Genomic DNA, 22,790 nt, shown 5'->3' with positions numbered 1-22,790 from the left:
CCAAGCTGTATTGTACAGGCCTGCGACAGCTAGTGTACATATTGATGAGATGAGCTTCATGAATTTATTTTTTGATGTTTATTTTTACCTCTTAACTGGCTCTACAGTTTTTTGATATAAAAATGACAACAGGTGTTAGCCTGATGACATGAACAATTTTGAAGTTATCTTTTGAATCATAGATGGCATACTCAGTGAGTACTTGCCATTTAATTTTTTTGCCTTTTTTATTTCTTGCATTTTAATTTTTTTTTTCCGCCTTTGGTGTTGCATTTTAAAAAATTATGAAAATGGTGTGTGCCATGAGGATCTTTGTAGTTTTGAAGATCTTCATTTGGGCTTGGTGGTGGGGGCTTTGCCCCTCAACCCTGACTCCACTAGAGGTGCTGCCCCTGGACCTTGCAAGGGGCATTGCCCCTTTACCCTGCTGGGGGTGCTGCCCCTAGGGCCTAGACCCTCACAAGGGGTTCTGCCCCTTAACATTGTTGGGGGCACTGCCCCCAGACCCCAAAGCGGCTTTGGAATATGGAGGCAGAGCAAACTGACTTGGATGCTTCCACTTTCCAACATGTTACACTTGAGTTTAAAAAATGAGCACACTTTTAGTTGTCAGCCATCTATTGTATTAGGATTCCACATGATGTGATTTTGTATTTAATTTGTATTGAAATTAATCAAATGTAATAGAAAACACTTTATTACTCATTGGATACATTTTGTCATAGAATTTTGCAAAAAAAAAGTGTTCAAAGAAATTTAAGCAATTTTTTAAATTGCTGAGTTTTTGGCCGAGTTTTTTTCCTGAGTTTTTGTGGAGTCACTGTAATGTCCCCACTTTGAAATATAATTTAATAATAAATAACAATAATGAAATTAAAATACAAGAGACCAAAAATAAAAAATAAATAAAAATATAAAAGAATATAATTAAATATAATTAAAATTTAATTAAGTTAATGAATGGTCAAAAGACGTGAAATGAAAAGTTGCAACTCCCTCAAACATGAGATATAAAAGGGAGAAGAGAACCTCATTTGAGGGACGATAATTGGGAATCAGAAGTGCAGATCTGATTGTGAAAGGTTTTGTCCCTTTCAAATGGTAGAAATAATGAAGAGTTGCACTCTTTCAAAGGGTGCTAATGCTGGAAGGGTGTGTCTCTTGCCAAAGGGCATACATGATGAAGAGGTGTGATCTCTCCCTCACATTGAGAGATATAAAGGAAAGGAATCAAAAGCATCCAGTGATATCACCATGGATCAGATCAGATCAGAACTGTTATTAAGTTACAGGCAGTAACATCCTTGTTCTTGGTGGCATGCATGGGGATGTGCTTAATATGTATGCTTAATATACGAAGCCTGATAATGTTCTAATGCAGAATTTAATAGTAATATTAATATAGACTGCAATATGTATGACAGTCATACTTAATTCAAATACATTCATAGTACAATGAGATATCAATATATTCACAGTCTTAAGTACTTTATTGAAAATCTAGATTTAAGAGAAACAAATCTAAATTAAAAAGCAGCTTCCTATTATTATTATTTATTAAATGCAAAAAAATAAATTTCAATCTAGATTATTTTAAAGAAGCTTCTTTTTGTTTTTTTTGCATGCAAGTCATTTCATATTCTAAAATAAGACTAAATTCTAAAAATTATATTTTTAAATCTAGATTTAAAAGAAACTTCTAATTTAAAAAATGATGTTTTTAAATCTAGATTTAAAAGAAACTTTTTTTGTTTTTTCATGCAAATAACTTCATATTATAAAATAAGACTAAAGTCTAATAAATATTAACCATATGAAATTAATTAATCAATGTTAAAGGTAAAGATTTTTTAAATTTGATATCTGTCACCATCTTCTACATAAATTTTATTTATAAAATATAGGTATGCTAGTTAAGTTACAGGCAGTAACATCCTTGTTCTTGGTGTTATGCATGGGGATTTGCCTAATATGTATGCTTAATATACGAAGCCTGATAATGTTCTTATGCAGAATTTAATAGTAATATTAATATAGATTGCTATATGTATGACGGTCATTACTTAATTTCAAATACATTCATAGTACAATGAGATATCAATATATTCACAGTCTAAGTACCTAATCAATTCTAATTCTCCACCCCATAAGGAGAGGCATGGTGTTGTTAGGGAGAGGTGGAGTAATTCCATCCCAAAAATAGATGAGCCCCAAGGGTGAATGGACTGCTGATCCTGAAATCTGGGCTGCATCATGAGCCCCAAGTGTGAATGGACTGATGTTCCCGAAATCTGGGCTGCATTATGGAGCTGGTATCATTGTGTCCTAGACAAGTAAATCTCCATACAGGGCTGAGAATTAGATGGGATTAAGTTTAGAGCTTGAATAAGGACAATATCAGTTGTACTATGAGCAACCATAGTTATTTCATATGTAATTAATGTAGCATAATAAGTAGTAATGTATGTTGCTCTTTAGGAATTGGCAGCCTCTCAAGAGGGGACATTACAGTCACAAATTTTGGGTCTGCCGAGTTCAGTTTTTGCCAAGTTCTGCCAACTATGTTATAAAGTATATTTTCGAAGGTACCTTTTTAATTTGGCCCTAGAATTTGTTAATATTAAATAAAAGCTATGCATTTATATTTGATGTCAAAATTACCTATTTGTTTCGTACATTTATGATCATTTAGTGCTGATATACTTGTTGCTGTAGAAATTTAGTATAGCTGTGTTGAGCCTACGATCAACTCTTCAACACAAGAAGTGAGGTTTTCCACTACCCAAATGTACATGAATGCAGTATAACATGTATGGACTGAGATACCAATAACATGAAAAGTGTCTTCTAGGGCTTAACTCTCTCTTACACCAAAAGTGTGTTAGGAAAAGGCCTTCATATAGTTGCTATGTTACTAACTCTGATTAAAGGGATTGCATATCCTACCATTACCATACAGACCTGTGACAACATCAATAGGTGAGGACTGAAATCAGCATCCTACAATTATCTTTTGATGTGTTTACCTCCATCTTGTGACAGCCCCTAAGCATGTCATGTAAAAATAAGGTATCTATTTACATCAATTGTCGAAGGTTGATGGTTTATCCCAGCTTTATGTAGTCAAGGGGTGTTTGGACTTTCCTTGGTTGTCTTCTAACGTAGCCAGGTGCTTCGAAAAAAAATCAGATACCTAAATTGCTTTCTGTTTTTCTATTAATTTAGGGATGAGGTGGGGATGTTTTTTTATGTCTCTGCATCCTTGAAATGTCCCGTGGGGTGGGGTCAAATTTGGCAAGGGATGCATCCTTGGGGAGCATAGATAGACAAGTGTTGATGAAGTGTTATGTATTCGTTTGTGTTGCACCACCATGTATAGAAGTGATAGTGATAAATAAGTTTATGGGAATGTTGTTGGATGTTCTAGGAATATCCTCATATGCTTTGCATGGTGTTCAATGATCAATTTGGTGTTGCATTATGTTTGATGTTGTCTTTAAAACTTTTTGATATTAAAAAAAACTTTAATAAAAATTTATTAAAGAAAAAGTTTGTAAGTTTGTAGCACCTTATTCTAAGTTTTGAATTTTATACTGCAAATCGAAATATCCTAGCTAGGCATGGGTTTTGGTGAGTGCATTGGGATGTGCGCAAGGTATTTTGTAGTGCTTGATAGCTCCATTTGGGATTGTTCTTAGTTGCTGCTTGTCTAGTGTTGGTTTTGGGATGCGTGCAAGGTATTTTGTAGTGTTTGATAGCTCCATTTGGGATTGTTCTTAGTTGCTGCTTGTCTAGTGTTGGTTTTGGTGAGTGCATTGGGATGCGTGCAAGGTATTTTGTAGTGTTTGATAGCTCCATTTGGGATTGTTCTTAGTTGCTGCTTGTCTAGTGTTGGTTTTGGTGAGTGCATTGGGATGCATGCAAGGTATTTTGTAGTGTTTGATAGCTCCATTTGGGATTGTTCTTAGTCTTATGCTATTGGAGTTGGAAATTTGGGTGTGACTATTTCAAGGAAATTATGTATAGGATTTTATCTATAAGTTAGTCACTTATTTTAGAAGGTAGTTGTAGTTTTTTAGTAGATAATTTTTTCTTGGTATTTTTAGTGGCTATGTATGGCAATCAGGTAATTTTAGATGTTTATATCGGCCCTCGTGTTTTTTGTATTATGTCCTCTTTTCAAGCAAAGAATTTCCTAAACACTTTCGCCTATTAGTTTTAATTTTTGCTGGCTTTTGGGTTGTTATGAGAGAAAGAATTAATAATTTATCTAAGTTGTCTAAAAAGTAACTTTTTGTTATATTTATATAAGACAACTTATGTTTGATTATTAACTAAGTTACCGGGTTCCTTGCCTGGACCCCCCGGGTCCTAGTCCGATCCCCCCCCGGGTTCTGGTCCTGGGTTGGTTCTTCCTTGGTCTGGAAAGGGTCCTGCCCAAGCCCTGTGGGTTTGTCCCTGCTGAACCCAGAAAAACCCGGGCTGAATTTTGCACCTTTTCGCAGAACCTGGACAGAATTTGGCAGAAAGTGTTTTTTTTTTACTTTTTTAAATTGCTTTTTAATGCTAAAAAGGCATATTCGATCCCCCAACCCTACTTGATGACTTAAAACACTAAAAAGGTAAAAGCTACTTCATTTTTGCACAATAGAATGAAAAAACATAACTACTTTGCTCCATTGCTGAACTTCGGTTTTTGCTTGCCATTTCTCAAGAAGAGTTGAAGATTGATTGTTGCTTGTTCCTAGCTGGTTCTTAGCTGGTTTTTCTAATCTAACACAGCATATGGAGGATGATGATGATATTTTTGATGACCCATATGATATTTGATCAGTGATGGCTGATTGTTGTAGCTTGACATTATTATTTTTGAAGTAAAACATTAATATGGTGGTGTATTTACTGTTTTGCTATGTTATTTGAACTAAAAGTTTGGTGTATATTGCTGTGTTATTTGACTGTTAGCATAGTGGTGTATTTTGAACTTAACTACTGCTGCATATATGTATATACTTTTTATTTTTATATGTTTTTGCACTAACGAACCCAAAACCCCCCCAAAAAATTGCTGAACCTGCGAACAGGAATCTCAAACCCGCGAACAGGAATCTCGAACCTGAACCCGAGCCCGAACCGGAACCGGCATTTTAGATTATTAAAAAGGTTGCTTTTTTAAAAGAGGGTCACTAAAGTGTCACTAGGACTAGTGTTCAAAAGTAATGTTAATTAAAAGGACCTTCTAAACACTTATCAGAAAATTTGTTTTGAGGGAAAAAGGAAAAAAAAAGAAAATAATAATATAATTCCCTCAAGTGCCTATATAAAGAGGAGTTGTGCTTTGAAGAGGGTGACAATTTTCTGAAACCAAAATACTCTTTCTTTCGAGGTTGAATGATGTTCATTTTTCTGCCTAAAGATGAAAACCCTTTTGGCAAATGGATTTGATGACAAAAACTCGTCTATTCATATGGGTAATTTCTTGTAGGGATCACTAATGGGTTAATTGTTTGTAGTTTTTTTCTAGTCACAATTGGTGTTGTTGAATTTTAATGATCAGAGATGTAAGCAATCGAACATGTTAATTGGGTGCTTGTTTAACCACGGGCAATGACTCAGATCATTGTTGCCCTCCCAACCATAGACAATACATGATTGTCTCTCCCGAGCACTTTCATATGTGATCTGCCTAATGATATTGATATTTGCACTTGGATTGTATGTTCGTTGTTCACTTCATGAATGAGATCGCACATCTCATTATATATGTGAGAGGTGCCCTTTCATCAAGGGATGCCACTCTTCCAAGATGGCCCCACAAATTATATTAATATAATATCAATAATCATTATATTATCAATAATTGTATTATCACAATAATTATAATAATATTATCTATGTCGGCCCACCTAGCAAATATAAAATATAGTGTATTAATAGCTTTGGGATATCTCCCGCTGCTAACCACATACATCAACACTCCCTCTTTAGCTAGGGAGATATCTTTCTAGATGTCTACGAGACACATCACCTCATCGTGATGACTAACACAATGACTACACATGTGTATGAAAGAAGCTTATCATCTCATTGTGATAGCATATCACCTCATCGTGATATTTGACCACAATTTCTACTCCCATATGTGGAAAGGAAAGATATCACCTCACGTGATATCCACCATTATGGCTTATCCATAAATATCACCTCACGTGATATCCACCATTATGGCTTATCCATAGATATCACCTCACGAGATATCAACCATTATTGTGAGATCGTCACCTCACAATGATGGTAAGATGCACAAGTGTTCATCATTGTGAGATCGTCACCTCACAATGATATTCACCATGGTTCATCCAGAGGGTAAACACACAAGTACAAGAAGATCACCACAAACTCTCTCACGTGGTGTTGTCATGGCGTCACACACATGACATCCACCATGAACCATATCAGAGGGTGGAGATAAAGGCTTACACCTCAAGTCTCTCTCAAGGAGAAATGCATTAACAAGGGCTTGCACCTCAAACTTCTCTCGCAGAGAAGAATTCATTAACCAAAACTTCAAGATGATGAGGCTCTCTCTGAAGCTGAAATGTCAGGCTCCCTCTGAAGCTGATATCAACCTTCTGACCTCCTTGTCCAAGGTTGCCTTTGATGAAATATCAGACTTCCTTTGAATGTTGATTCCTCCTCTTCGAAGAAACGTCTCCAGCCACCAACTCAATCTCATGGAAGCCATTATCAAGATCTTCCTTCCTTGAATGCAATCTCTTGTGCTTCTTGATCCGTCTTGAAATATCAACCAGTTCATAGAACTAACCTATCCGAAGGGAAATATTAATGCTAGAAGCATACAAAGTTCACTATCCCAATGTTAAGGCATGAATTAACAACTGCATAAGGATTTAAGAACATTATTCAGCCATGAAAAACTTATCTCTTAATTTGTTAGTCTTCCACCAATGTTCTTTCCTGATCTTGCTCAGCATTGGAATTTCTATCCATACCGAAGCATCTAGCGATGATCTGATGGCTGCGTGGCCTCCGGCCCTCGCCATCACTCATCATCTATCTTCAGCTCAGCGACGAGATATAGAATTTACATGCAGGGATCGCTTCAGGGCTGCTCAGCCTGCAATCTCGTCAAATTCCTCACTATCTTCAACTGGATTGAGCCTATACAGGGGCTTATTCCTACAGCCACTCATGTACACATGCATTTTCAGAATTCCTTGATTATCGGTGGTTTCTACCCTTTGCTCATTTTGTCTGAATATGCTGTGTTTGATGTTATATCACAGTAAATACTGTGCTCAGAATATATAGATATATACACAGCTTATATAAACCTATCGCAATCTTTATCTGACCATGCCGGACACAATGATCACCCAGATCGCAGTATATAATCACACCGGTCTTCACATAACATAAACACACAGAGGTCTTCACACAGTAATATGTATATCTTCCTGATATATGTTATACGCACTGCAGAATATTGCACGCACTGCTTTCTATCATGCACTCGACTTATATGTATGCACTGCTCTATAATATATTTCTGATAATAACATATATGCAGTTGCACTATAATACTTCCTCTATATCAATTGATCTCCTTGAATATGAGTTGATCTCCTTCGTGAGGATCTATGGATTAGTATCTGACTGTGTGAATATATATACAGTTCGCTATTCGTTCTGAAGTCTGTTGTTATTACTTCCGATATGATGTGCATGTTGGTTGAATATCAAAGGATACGGACTGTGATTTTCTCCTTAATGAATACATTCAGTCTGCTAATTGTATCTCCAATCTGATGCAATAATGGAAACCGAACTGCGAATATATGTAAGTTCGACCTGCCTAATATCTGACGACTGAAAACATACAATCACAGATTACTTCCTATCTGGAAGTAGTGAACTTCGCAACAATGAATATATGCAGTAACAGGCCCGAATTGTGACTGATCCGGTACAGTGTCATTACAAATCACTGGAAGGGCATTTAGCAATGTTAATAGCACACCCGGAATTCGATGAGAAGCCTGATCAAAGAACTTGATCTCTGACTCCAAAAATCGTTATACAGCCCAATAGAGAGAGTTTCCTTGACTTCCCGATTGTGATGACCTGGCTTAAAAGGCGCGTCTCGGACAACAGCCGCAATCACTGGAGGTCGCAGAATGGAGACTAGCAATGAGGTGATGAGCCAGAGGCTTCGCCGTTTGATGGATATCGCCCGCCCATGCTCGAGTATGCCATCCATCTTTGACTTGCGCATTTACCAATGATGGTGCATACGAGCCATATTCATGAAGACTTGCCCAAAATAAAAGTCACGGAGGCTACATTAAACTCCCAATCTTCAACAGATACATTCTTCATGTCTAAAAACAAGGCAATGATGACATTCCTAGATGAGCTCGGCCCAGGTGAATACAAGCGCTATTCATCTATTATCGGAATATATGCATCATCACGATACCAACAAGAAGTATCGACCGATAACAGAGTCCCAGATGGAATGAATATGGAAGCAGCTTCCTTTTCTTCTCTAAACACCCCTGATAAATGTAGCGATGCCAGTAATGGGAGAGGTGAGCCGTCTCTGTGAATATATTACAAATGCGAAGGCAACAACAATAATGGAGAACCTTCGGAATGTGTAAACTCCCACTCACGAATGAAATAATCTATGTTTGCCCTCTCGGGTGAATAACTTAAGGCATAAAAAACATAATGCAAAATAATGCCGTAAATATCAGACAAAGTATATCAGATGTTCTATTCATAATAAGTGTATTTTACAAGTTACATTCCGAAGTATAAAAGGGTATCGAGGGGGTGCGAGCGCCAACCGTCGCACCGCAACTTCCACCCCTCGGTTGCCAACTAACCAAAACAATTACACATAATTAACTAATGTTATTCCCGTGTACAATATTGCCGCCAACATCATCCCCCCCAAAAAGAAAAGTCGTCTCCAGGCGACTTACAAAATGGAGATAATGCAACCTATACAATATACATATCTGAAAGACTAGGGAGGGGGTTGAGAAAGCGTCCCTAAAGTAGAAGGGTGAGATGTCGGTGTCTGGGCCGCCAAGCGGGCGCGGAGCTCATACACCTGTTGAGTGCGTGCAGCCACATCCCGTTCCGCCACCAATACTTTCTCTAAAGCTGTCTTCACCATGTGTGCGACTTCCAGCAACTCCTCTTTTGTATCCACTGCCTCCGTCGCGCAAACCAACCGAGTCTGCTCGGCTACCAGATGAGTCTCTACCTCGGCCTTCGTTGCCCGGGTCTCAGTCGTCTCCGTGTGGGCCATCTCGAGCTGTGCCAACAACTGCGCCCTCTCGGTTGCCCATGAGGCCTGCTGACTGGCCACCTCCTCCAACGCTGCTCGGGCAACCTCCCTGATTGCTGGCTCCTGCTGTGTACATTGCAATGTATAATAGGCATCTCGGTAGACCTGCTCGATCTCGCGGACAACTGTCGTCACCTGACTCCACAACCGGCTGATGCAGCCTCCAAGCCTGGAGCATCTCCTCAGTCTCCGTAGTCGGCCACCCCTGAGACTCAAAGCAGGTAGCAAAGGCTACCGGGCAGCCCACCCGCATAAACTGTAAGACCTGCTCTAGCTCCACCACCACCTGCTGCAATGCTTGCGTCTGGGCAACGGCCACCGCCCGCCTACCCCTCGTCACCATATCAGCCATGTCAGCTAGATAGGTCTCAACATCCTCCCCCGTCTGTGCCGAAGGCTGTGAAGTCCTTGGTGGAACGGCCACTACTGTATCCTGCTGTGAAGGTACCGCCTCCGCCACCGAAGGTGCACCATCTCCTGGTGCCTGCCCAGTAGAGGCGACCTCCCCCGCCTCGTTCCCAATTGTGAGTCCATGTGCCTCCCCTGATGAGTCATCCAAGTCGACTACCTCTGCTCTAGTCTCTCGACACGGTGAGAATACAACAGCTCCCTCCGGTTGTGCCAGTGTCATCTGAAACCGCTGTGTGAGCCAGTTCTGCATAACCTCGAGGTCAACACGCATCTCCGTGACCGGGGGATGGTTCGCTGTCGTCGGCTCCTCCAACAAGGAAGCAGAAACAGTCACTACCCACGACGTCCAACCATACGTGAGGCTCGGTATCCACTCCCTCCACCTCCGTCAGCCCTTGCTCCACAGCGACCACTACCTGATGCGGCGACTCCTCTGTCCCTGACTCTGCGATGTCCTCGGTAAGTGCCGCCGTGGTTGGGCCCGGTGATGCTCCCTGGTGCTCGTGCTGGAGGGGACCAAGTGTAACAGGCGTATGGCTCTGCCCGAAGGCCGGAATACAGGTGCCGCCCACTCTAGATGATGGCATAGGTGTGCCCATCGGTAACAAGGGTGGGGCAAACAGGACTCGTATAGGCTCCTCCGTCGCCTGGTTGCTATCGTCTGCCTCTGAATCCTCCGCGATGCTGGAATCCCTCCCGCTGTCAGGCTCCCCTGAGGCCGAGGCCCTATCTACCGCCCGTTTTCACTTCGCGGAAGAGTGCCCAATGTCCAAGTGTATTGGAGGCTCTCCTGCTGTCAATGGTCCCTGCGGCCGTACCTCCAACTCGTCCTCCGACACTGCTTCCCGCATGGCCTCCAGGAATAACCCTATAGCGTAGTGAGGCATATAGAATGTGCGATGTTGGAGCGTCAAAAACTCATACATATGCTCTGCGAGTAATGTGGCCCAATCATACACGATGCCATTCATCAGGCCGTTCATCAACATAATCTGAGGGAGGGCAATGTCCGACGCCTTACCCGACCCTGTCAATCTGCTCTTGATGACATCCATAATGCATCTCCAGTGGCCCTCCGCAACAAAAGTCTTATGGATTCCGCGACCCTTTGTGGCCCTAGCCACGCTGTCCAACTCTGCTGTCGTCAAGTTCCGGGAGACTAATTTAATCCACCGCTCCTTCTCCTCCCATCTCATCTTTTTGGCCTTCAAGTCTATTTTCTTGCCCTGGCTGCCCGGAATGCCGAATACCCTCGTGAAATCCCCTGCTTTGAAGGATATAGTAACATCCCTCCGGAGGTATTCAAACGTGCTGGTGCATGTATGCTTGTCGATGGTGTCCACCATGAAGCGTAGGGCACCCTTGTACTCCCGGATAGGGAACACGGGCATCCGAATAGCCCACTCTACTTGTGCCTTACGGAGGTTTTGCTTTACCAGGTCATTGTCGGGGGTGTCCTGCCACCATTTCCGGCATTCCGATCCATTCAAGCCTTCAAAAGTAATATTCTGTGGTGTCACTGTGTTTTTCACACTTATGGCAGCCTGTGGTGCCTTCTGTTTTTGCTTTTGTCGGGTGCTGGCATCCATGGTGCCGGCTGCAACACATACTCCTAACGCTAAAATCCTGATATTGCTATCCCTATCCCTCTGGCCGCTACTGGAAGAAGCGTGTAGTTGTTTCTTCCAACTTCTTTTCCCTGCTGAATCCATCAATCTCTGTATAACTGATTGCCTGTTAAAATAAAAATCGTACACCTTCGTAACAACCCTCTTTTTGTGTGTGGCTGCCGCTGTGCTGGCTGCTTATTCTTTTTCTCCCCTGCGCGCGGCCTGCGTGGTGTCCTTATGTGCTGGTACGATTTCTCTTGCCTTGCTGTGCGGCGTGCGTAAACCTTGCTGTGCGGCGTGCGTAAACCTTGCTATGCGGCGTGTTTTTTTTTATCCCTTGCTGTGCGTGTTGCGTGGTGGTTGGGCTTGTGCGGCGTCTTCCTCTTCCCTCGCATCGCATGGTGGTTGCGCTGTGCGGCGTGTGCGTTTTAGTGTTACGTGAGTGCGGGCGTGGGGCGCTGTGCGGCTTCTTCCTTGTTGCGCGGGGGTGTTTTATTGTTCGCTGGCGGTGTTTTAATCTTGCGCAGGCTGCTTGCGGTGACCACCTTCAGTGGCTTCCACCGCCGGTGGCCCCACCGTCGGTGGTTCCACCGCACGGTGATGCCACCTTCGGTGGTCCCACCGTACGGTGGCCACTTTATTTTTTTTTCTTTTTTTTTTTAATTTTTTTTTTAATTTTTAATTTTTATTTTTTATTTTTTTTATTTTTTATTTATTTATATTATTATTTTTTTTTTTAAATTTTTTTTTTTTATATTTTCCAATTTTTAGCGGACTAACTGACTGGAGGGTCCTGGTTCCCTCTGTTCGTGATAGACCTTTAATTTCGACCCGTTGACTGTGTCTGGTATCTCCTTCCCGTCCAGCGTCCACAACTTAATCGCCCTGTTCGTATTGACCTCGCGTATCCGGAAGGGCCCTAACCATCGGACTTTGAATTTCCCTGGTTTAATTTCGTTCTTCTCGTTGAATTTCAAAACCAGCTGTCCGGGAGTAAACTTCATTCGCCGGAGATGCTTGTCGTGCCACACCTTCCGTCTTTGCTGGGCTGTCTTTGTCGCCCACTGAGCCATCATCCTTCGTTCGTCCAATTTGTTCAAAGCGTACAGTCTCTCCCTCAGGCTTTCCATGTCGCCAAGTCGATTATCGATGGCAATCCGTAGACTCGGCACCATGAATTCAACTGGCACCACGGCTTCTTGTCCATACATTAGCTGGAAGGGAGTCTATCCAGTAGTTACCTTGTAAGTTGTTCGGTATGCCTAGAGTACTGACGGTAGGCGTTCCTCCCAGTCATCCTTCTCCACTCCGCAAGACTTATATATCACCGACATTATTATTTTATTGGTTGCCTCGGCTTGCTCGTTCGCTCGTGGATAGTAGGGGCTTGATAAGGAGTGGAAGATTTTAAACTCCGTTGTCAGCAATTGGATTATGTGATTTACAAAATGGCCGCCTCTGTCACTCGTCAGTTGGATTGGAATCCCATACTGCGTAATGATGTGTTCATACATGAATTTTGCTATATTGACCGCCGAATTGTCGGGTAAGGCCTGTGCCTCTACCCACTTGGTCAAGTATTCTGTTGCCACTACAATGTATCTGCATCGTCGAGCTCTACTTGGTTTTAATGGTTCGACGAAATCCAATCCCCATCTCTCAAACAGTTCCTGGGCATTCGATGGGTTGAGGGGCATAAAATCCCTTTTTAATGGCCGTTCGGCCCGTTGGCATGTATCACAGCTTGTTACCCACTCCCTGGCGTCATTATGTAGTGTCGGCCACCACAGTCCTGCCAACAGAACTTTCCTCGCCGTGGTGTCGGGCCCCATGTGTCCACCTGCGGGCCCTTCATGTGCTTCTTTCATGACGCTCGGAATTTCCTCGTCTAGGACGCATCGCCGTAGGATTTGATCGGGCCCCATTTTATACAATAGGCCATTAATGAGTTGGAATGTCCTGCTCCTCAATACCAGTTTCCTTCTTTCTCCTGGTGGCATCTCCCTCGGGAACTGTGATGTCGACAAATATTCCCCCACGCTTGCGTACCAAGCGGGGAGAACTGCGATGCGAAATAAGTGAGCGTCTGGAAAATCTTCGTTCACTCCTTCGGCTGGTTCTCCTGATTGAATTCTCGACAGTTGGTTGGCTATCACGTGGCTCTTCCCAGGTCTTACTATAATGTTGAATGTAAATTCCTGCAGCAATAGCAGCCATCGGCTGATTCGTCCTTGGATAATTGGCTTGTTTACCAGATACATTAAAGCTTGGTGGTCCACATAAAATGTGAACGGGGTGGTGAGCAAGTAATGTCGAAATTTCTGGATGGAGTACACCATCCCGAGGGCTTCCCTTTCTGTGGTGCTATAATTTTTCTCTGCCTTCGACAGGAGTCTGCTTGCAAAGTAGACCGGGTGATCTAGCCCGTGGTCGCCAACCTGCGCCAGTGTGGCCCCTATGGCAAAGTTGGATGCGTCAACGTGTACGTGGAACTCTTTGTCCCAGTCAGGATATGTTAGGATTGGTGCACCCACCAACTGTGACTTTAGTTCTTGGAAGGCCTCCTCCTGAGCCGTCCCCCATATATACCGTTCACCTTTCCTTGTCAGCTTGTCCAAAGGGCAGGATACTCGAGCAAATTTTTTGATAAATTGCCTGTAATACCCTATGTGTCCTAGGAAGGATTTGACTCCCGTGACATCTGTGGGTGCCTCCATTTCTACTATCACCCGAATCTTGTCTGGGTCAATCTTGAGTCCATCCTTACACACTATGTGTCCTAACAACTTCCCTTGAGGCACCATGAATCTGCATTTTTTGGGGTTGAGTGCTAGGCGAGCTCGCCTGCATCTCTCCATGCATTCGCCAAGTGCGGCCAAATGTGTATCTTGGTTGCTGTAGATGGACTAGTCGTCCAAGAACTCCCTGAAGTTCCCTACTGACATCTTTTCAAATATGTGAAGGATTATCCGTTGAAAGGTCGTTGGTGCGTTGCATAATCCGAACGACATTCGATTATACGCGTACACGCCATCCTCCACTATGAAGGTAGTTTTTAATTTGTCTTCGTCGGCGATGGATATCTGGTTATACCCAGAAAATCCATCCATGAATGAATAAATTTCATGACTGGCCACTTCCTCCAAGATGCTATCCGTAAATGGTATTGGAAACGGGTCTTTTATGGTGACCGCGTTAAGGCATCTGAAATCCACGCAGATTCGTATCTGGTTTGCCTCCTTTTTAAGGGATATCACTATAGGCGATATCCACTCGCTGGTCTGCACTTTAAAAATAATCCCGGCTTTGAGCATACGCTCAATTTCATCATTCACTCTTGCCGCATAGTTTTTATTCATTCTGTATGGCCTCTTCCGCACAAGTACGGCCCCAGGTATGAGTGAAATTTTGTGTACGCACAATTCTGGCGGCACCCCTTTGAGGTCCTTATACGTCCAAGCGAATACATCCTTGTATTCCATGAATATTTTAAACACAGCGGCTTTCAGGACTGGGTTCCAATCGTCGCCAACCAGGATGTTTCTTGGCTCTGCTTCCATGCCGAGGTTTGTAGGTTTTACGGATTCTTCGTACCGGATTGGTTTTGTCATGTCAAACCTGTGTGCTGGTACTTCGTTGATTGGGGCATCCCCTTCGGTGTATTCCCCGTACGCCGGCGGAAATTCGTTCTCGTCCCGATCCTCGTCTACCTGCAACATGTTACACCCATATAGCAACTCGTAGTCCTCCATTTGCTAGTGGAAAAACCCATTAAGGGAATCGGTCTCGTCCTCAGAACATCCTTGGATTCCGAGAACGCCTTCCTCGTTCGATTCCCTTCCATACTTTCCTCCGTCAACTCCGCCTTCGCCGTTTGATTCCGACTTTGACGTGAGTTCTTCACTCACAAGTTGCGTCTTTAGGTCGATAATAAATTTTCTCCCGGCTTTTTCCATTGACAACGTGTTTCGCTTCCAGTTGTGATTCACTCTGGCTACCACCAACCACCCTCTGCCCAGAATGGCGTTGTATCCTTTCTTGGCTAGCGGAATCACCACGAAGTCGAGGACAAATGGTTGTGTCCCGATGGTCACTTGTTGCGCCATGAGCGTTCCAAGGGGTTTGATACCATGTTGATCCGCTCCCAGTAAGTTAAAGGTTGACAGCCATAGTGTTGGTTTGCCAAGCTGCTTCCAGGTTTCCTTCGGCTTTGGAAGCACATTCACCCCAGACCCGCCGTCGACGATAGTGTCAGTCAGAATGGTTCCCAGTATTCCCATTTCTACCACCGCTGGGTGTCAGCCACTGTATAGTGTCAGAACCAATGGGTCTGTAGGTATTCTGTCGATACCATCCGTATTCCGGGTTGCCTGACTGTGCGGGGTTACTTGGACGGTACGTAGAAGTGCCGTACGTAATTGCGGCATCGTTTCTAGGAGGTCCTTCATTTTCACCGGCACTTCAATCTGCAGCATTTGCTTCAGGATATTCTCCTCTGCCTCAGATCGGGAGGTACTTACTGCTTCCTGGGTGCTCCTTTGTGCCAACATTTCCTTCGCCACTTCCACCTTGGCCTCCAGCACCCGTTGCTTCTCCGTGCGAGGGTTCGGATATGTGGCCTTCTTTGCCTGCGACCGCGTGATTGCCAATACCCGTTCCTCTGTCCTGTCGATGTTGAGCAGGTTTACTCCAGACTTTGGGCACGTTCCATCATTGTGGTCTCCAGGCCCACACCATTTGCATAACTTTTGTGGAGTTTCTTCTAAGGTGCATTCTCTAGCAAAGTGGCCCCATCGATTGCAGGCTCGGCACTGGATCATTGGCCGTCCCTTTGCATCATATTGGATTTGGCTCCTATTATTATTATTGGTCCTCCCCCCTCGCCGGTTGTTCCGATATCCGCCAGATGATGCATTATTGTTGGCGGTTTGCGACGTTCTAGCGGCGGGCTGCTCTTGCGTGAAGAGAACTTGTTGGTTCCTGGTTTTCATATTGTAGGGACATTCCTTTGTGAAATGTCCTGCAATCTGGCAAATGTCACAGAAAGCCTTCTTGGGATAGGACCCCTTGGTGTGCCCGTCACTCCTACAGTCGGTACACCACACTTCATTTTCTTCTGTCTTACTTGTACTCCCTTTCATGGCTTTGAATTCTTTCAGCATTCGTTCCATGTCCTTTTGGAGCGCGTGTACCTTTTTACTCGATTCGCCACCGCTACTGCTCTTCCCGTCAGAATCTTCATCATCGTCAGATGAATATTTATTACTTTTCTTCTTCCTTGATGTTTTGTATTCGCTTTCTAGATCCATCGCCCTGTTTTAGGTGTCGTCATATGACGTCGGAGGTACAATCTTCATTTTTTTCCGTAGGGAGGATTTCAATCCTTCCACAAACCATCGTTTTTTCAAGCCCTCAGCCGGTTGGCTTTCCATTTTACCCAACAATTCCTTCAATCTCCTACTGTATGCCCGTACTGTCTCCTTGGTACCTTGTTTGGTACTGTATATCTCTATTACAATTTCGTTGTCATCACGGAGCACCCGAAACTCCTCCGTGAATTCCATTCGTAGGTTGGCCCACGTGGCCACTTTTTGCTTATCTACATCAGAGTACCAATCGATGGCAACTCCACGTAATGTGGCTGGGAACTGCTGTACCTAGTCATTCTGGTCTGTCACTCCGTTGGCAGACCAAATGTTTTCACATGTACGGCAGTGCCGTAAGGGGTCTTCCTTGCCGTCCCTTGTGAACTTTGGCAATTTTTGTTTACTCGCCATCCTTGGTCGTCTTCCTGGGGGTAGTTGTGTCTGTGTCTGTGGCCCTGCGTTGCTTCCTCCTGTGGCGTTGGTGGTGTGTCCTGCATGGACGACTGGAGGTACGGTGTTTTGCCTGTCGTGTGTGGCACCTACACCCATACTGTTGCCCTCCCCTTCGCTCTCACACGCGCCCACTCCTGCTTCCCGTTGGTGATCTTCACTCCGTGGCGTAAGGGATAAATTTCTAAACTGATCCTGAGTCTCCTTGACTAGATTTCGCCGTAACCTTGTTTCTTCTAGAAATTCTTCGTGGCTCCGCGTCCTACGATGATCTGGCGATGCGTAAAAATTTCTGTCGGCCTCTGCACCCTCCATGACACTTCCTTGGTTCCCCTCGGGCCCCCCTTCGGCAGGTCGTCCTTCGGCAAGTTGCCTCAGCCTCCGTCTACGTTCTACTTGCTGCTCCAGAATCAAGGCCCTCTGCGCGGCCTCCCACTCGTTCGTTTCTGGTTTTTTATTCCTATCTTTATTCAGTAGGTTTGGCATTAATTGTCGCACATTCCCATAACTCACAATTCATAAATCAAAATATGTCTTTTATTAATTCATCTGCTCAAATACAACTGTGTCAATGACACTTCTATTTGAAAATAAGAAGTTAAAGGTTCAATTCCCTCCTGGCCTGGCGCCATCTCGTTCTGTTTCCCGTCGGCTGTTCTCTTCGTAGTGTTGCAGGATTTGTTGTCGTCGCTCTTCCTGGGCAATCTCCTCCAGGCGGGCCTGTTGTGCCAGCAATGCCTGTGCAAGCAACCGGGGGAGGTGGTTCATCAACCGGTTTACTGCCGGGCTCACCTCCAGCGCTGTCCACACGACACTTGGTGGGATTTCTGCCTCTGCTGCCTCTCGTCGGACGTAGGTCTGAATATCTACCTGGAGCAAAATCGAAAATTCTCGCGTTGCCGTGTCTTCTCCTGTGTATAGTTCTATTCGCGTGTCGTCGGCCTCTGGGTTTATTTCACCAACGGGTAGGCCCATTGTGTCTGTGTGCCATCCGTGTCTTCCGTTCCCGAGTACGTCTAGGCAATGGCGCCAAATGTTTGCCCTCTAGGGTGAATAACTTAAGGCATAAAGAACATAATGCAGAATAATGTCGTAAATATCAGACAAAGTATATCAGATGTTCTATTCATAATAAGTGTATTTTACAAGTTACATTCCGAAGTATAAAAGGGTATCGAGGGGGTGCGAGCGCCAACCATCGCACCGCAACTTCCACCCCTCGGTTGCCAACTAACCAAAACAATTACACATAATTAACTAATGTTATTCCCGTGTACAATAATGCCACCAACAACCTATATCCATACTGATAATGAAACTTACAAACGTCTCCAACAAGATCATTAACTTTGTCTGATATCGGGTTATTCTTCTACGATACTGGGTTGCTTGGCCATGTGGTGTTTCCTCCAGGCATGGTCAAGATTTCTGAGCGTTTTCGTTCTCCAGTGTGCCTTTGGACACTTCGCCCATCCATGATGCTCGCATCTATTGCGAGTTTTCTTCCGATCGGGGTTTCGACGGATACACGCCTATCAAGAGGAGATAATAGCTCCCATAAACCCTGCACTCCCAAGGCTTCTGTTTTGTTTTCTTTCTGCCGTTACTATGAAGGAAACTTACAAATCTGATCAAATTTTGGAACTTGGCTTTGATACCATGTTGAATTTCAATGATCAGAGATGTAAGCAATCAGACATGTTAATTGGGTGCTCGTTTAACCATGGGCAATGACTCAAATCATTGTTAACCTCCCAACCATAGACAATACATGATTGTCTCCCCCGAGCACTTTCATATGTGATCTGCCTAATGATATTGATATTTGCACTTGGATTGTATGTTCGTTGTTCACTTCATGAATGAGATTGCACATCTCATTATATATTCGAGAGGTGCCCTTTCATCAAGGGATGCCACTCTTCCAAGATGGCCCCGCAAATTATATTAATATAATATCAATATATCATTATATTATCAATAATTGTATTATCACAATAATTATAATATAATTATATTATCTATGTCGGCCCACCTAGCAAATATAAAATATAGTGTATTAATAGCTTTGGGATATCTCCCACTACTAACCACATACATCAACAGGTGTTTGCATATTCCTTTTGAGTTTGAAGGTGTTGTGTTCAATTTCAATCATTATATATAACTGGTTTAGCTCTACGTCATATTATTTTGAGTTGTATCTACCTCATATTTTTTTTACTTGTATCTATGAAAACGACTTTAATAATCTTAATATTATAGTGATTATTTGATTAGTGCTGGTTGTATGATCTAAATTTTTTGATTGCAGCCTTTATTTTCCAAGATTGCTGTACATTTTAATAAAACATTGGTTTGAAGGTAGATGCCAAGGCAAGCTGTACCATGTTTAGTTTTCGCTTATTTCTTATGGCTCCAATTCTAGGAGCCATTCCATATAGGAAAACCTCCTATTAATCTGTCGTACTTTTCTATCATGTGCCAAACTCTTCAAAGGGAACGATTAATATTAGTTTGGCTGCCATACCCTTTCGAATGGAAATCACAGCATTCTTAAGGCATAGTATTTCATTCCAGCCGTACCATGTTTGTATGGAAATATTCAAGTTTGTGTTTGTTGTTTAGAGTTTTAGAGGAAATCATTTGCTTTTGTATATTGTTTCTAACCACCTGTAATATGGGTATGCGACTCATTCATTATCTTGGAAATTGATATTAGATGTTGACATTTAATTTCTATTAGTTAGTATACAATTTCTAAATGATTTCTACAGTAGTAATCAGTATTTGAAAGTATTTCAGCTTATTGCATAATATTCTTGTGGTGTTTACTTTGTAATTCTCTATGCATTTCATAGCCTAAAAGACTTAATTTTAATTGTTTATTTTGATTGTAAGTTTGGATTACTATGTTGCCATGACATTAGTGAATTAATCTCATTTCCAATATTCTGATGTAAATTTATGTGGTTCTTCGTTTGATTAGAATTTGTAACCGTTTTGGAAGGCCTTTGGCAGAACTAGTTCGATCATTTTTGAGTATCAGTTTGTAATTCATCTAGAAGGCTTATTATATCTTTATTTCCAAATTTTGTAAGGGTTTGCAATATTGAGTTATGTGCTTGCCACTCGACAAGCAATTATAATATAACATCATTCTATTCCTTTTACATATGCTGACACCTTGCTCACATCAGGATCTGGTGATCAAAAATTGTTAAGGTTTTATGCTTGTTCATTGTGAAAGTGAAATATTTGAAAAATTTCAGTTCAGGACATTACATAATGCAATTTTATTTATATCGTCTTCCTTTAGTTGAATTTGATGATAATCTTAATGTAAATCTAACTTAGTAAAAAAACTACATTATTGATTCGTCTACCTATTAATCAATATTAGGAATACAAAACTTATTACAATTGATCTTGTTGAGCTCCTTGTAATGTGGGCACATTCTCTGTGGTTCATTCTTTTTGTTAGGCATAATCATTGGGGATACATATGCACTTCTGTTAGGAATTGCTTCTTGGTATTAATTCAATGGCACAATCATGGTCTCTGGATGGGGTAAGACCATTGGTTTCTTGAATTGTTTGTTGGTGGTGTTGAATGATCTCTTGAATCTTTAATCAATCTCAAGTTTTCAAATCTTGTGCTTCTACAACATGTACTCGTTCTTTTACAAAATGTATATGTGCCCCTTTTCATTTAAGAACCTTTAGTAATTTCTCCATTCTATGGGAGCTCTTTGATTTGGTGGTGATTGTATCCCAGTAAGTTTGTATTTTTGCCCATGTGTATTAAAACTTATGGATAAGTCTTGAAAATTAAAAGACATTGTTCTTGATTGCTTAAGCCATTGCATTACGTCGGCTCTCTCAATCTGGATAACAAATGTTTTTGAATCTACTTTATAATTTCCAATTGAGAGTTTTATTTGATGAAATTTTCCACCACAAGAGAGTTGCTTTCTATCAGCTATCATGACTTGAAAATTAGAGATTGGACATACAAAACATTAAAGTTGTGTACTACCTATATCAACCAACATTGTCACCTTTTGCTTTTTGATATAACCAATTATTTTGAGTGTTTATGGATTTCCATTCAATGCATGTTTTGCATTTGTTTTTTTTGTAGCTACTTCTCTCTCTTCTTCAACTTCATTCTTAATAATCATTAGTATCTTCTCACTATTAGTACACTTGTGACCCTGCACCATTTTGGGTTGTCTTTTTGTTGCCCCCTTACATGCCTGATATATGCAACAGTCAATATAAATGTAGCTTCTCCATTGTTAGAGGGTCTAGTAGTTCCATGTATGCCTCCACGTTCATGCAAAGAAATTTTTTTTGAAACTAAAAATGATATCATTTCCATTGTAAATTTCATGACACATGATCTTGAAGAATTTTTCTTTTTTTTTTTTATGTATGATGGTTCCGACTGGACAGTTATTTGATTATTGCAAGTATTGTGCTCAATGAATGCAGGCCACTTTTGATGATAGCATGCCTGAAGAAGCAATTTCAAAGAATCATAGTTTGACCAAGGAAGCAATTGAGGTGGGAGCCTCTGCTGAAGCATACAGAATCATTTTGACGCACTTTAGCCAGCGTTACCCCAAAATCCCCGTTTTTGATGAAAGCTATACTGACAGGACATGCATTGCTTTTGACTTGATGACTGTGAACTTGGCAGACTTGCCATTTGTACCAAAAATTAATTCTTTTTTGAAACTTCTCTTCAAAAATGAGATGATGGCTGAAGAATCATCTGAGATCGATAACATGACTGAGAATACAGCTATTACATTATAAGAACTATTATTCTAAATGTATTTGTTGCTCCTTTTTATCGTTTATTTATTGTTGTACCAATCAGCTGTGCTGTGCAGTGGAGAGTTGCCTGTTCGAAAAAAGCAAACCACTTTCTTCTTGAAAAGAAACAGGTAACCATAAGGCCGGTTGGGGTTAGAGCACCGTATAATGTATGGGAGGTTTTATGTTTGAGTCGTAGCTGGTCCATGTAAAATAACATGGTATCAGAACCACAAAGAGGAGCCCCAAACCACCAAAGCGTGGCTTGAAGGGTGGTGTTGGAAGAAAGAAAATCACACAGAGACAAAAAGTAGGCAGCCACGATCGGCTGGTAGTTCAGTGGTAGAGCACTCCCCCAAGTACATGGGAGGTCCTTGTTTTGAGCTCTAGCTGGTCACTGAAAAATGTCACAGCAATTATTTGATGGTTCCGAATCCTTAACAGGTGATGTTTGATATTTTTGAACAATCTTATGTTAATTATGTTGAATGCAATAGCTAGCTAGGAGGAACACCAAGTGTGTTCAAGGTATGAGTAACCATGTAAAGCTTCTTAGTCCTTTATTCAAGTAACGTACAACTTTAGGTACAGATGATGGAGAAAATGACAGCTCATGCTATTTAATATTAATAATAGGAAGGCAGAGCTGCAATAATTGCTTGTACAGATTTTATCGAATTTTCCATGTCGTGTAGTTTTTCCAAGTCCTCAAATCAAACGAGTTTCAAATTTCCCAGGAGATTCATA

The 22,790-nt window shown here is 42.0% G+C and overlaps 1 protein-coding gene across 1 annotated transcript in view; it reads left to right on the top strand.

Annotated features, from left to right (window-relative positions):
- LOC131070424 (tRNase Z TRZ3, mitochondrial) overlaps positions 1-22,511 on the top strand; it is a 49,726-nt gene extending 27,215 nt beyond the window's left edge. The window contains exon 12 of the mRNA XM_058005937.2: positions 21,717-22,511. Coding sequence (XP_057861920.2) covers positions 21,717-22,043 — 327 coding nt within the window. The 3' untranslated portion in view covers positions 22,044-22,511. The remainder of the gene's footprint in view (positions 1-21,716) is intronic.
- The last annotated feature ends 279 nt before the right edge of the window (positions 22,512-22,790 follow it).

Source organism: Cryptomeria japonica, chromosome 3 (genome assembly GCF_030272615.1).
Source record: "Cryptomeria japonica chromosome 3, Sugi_1.0, whole genome shotgun sequence".
Lineage (NCBI taxonomy): Eukaryota > Viridiplantae > Streptophyta > Pinopsida > Cupressales > Cupressaceae > Cryptomeria > Cryptomeria japonica.
Note: the sequence above shows the minus strand (reverse complement) of the source record. Positions and strands in the feature narration are given on the sequence as shown.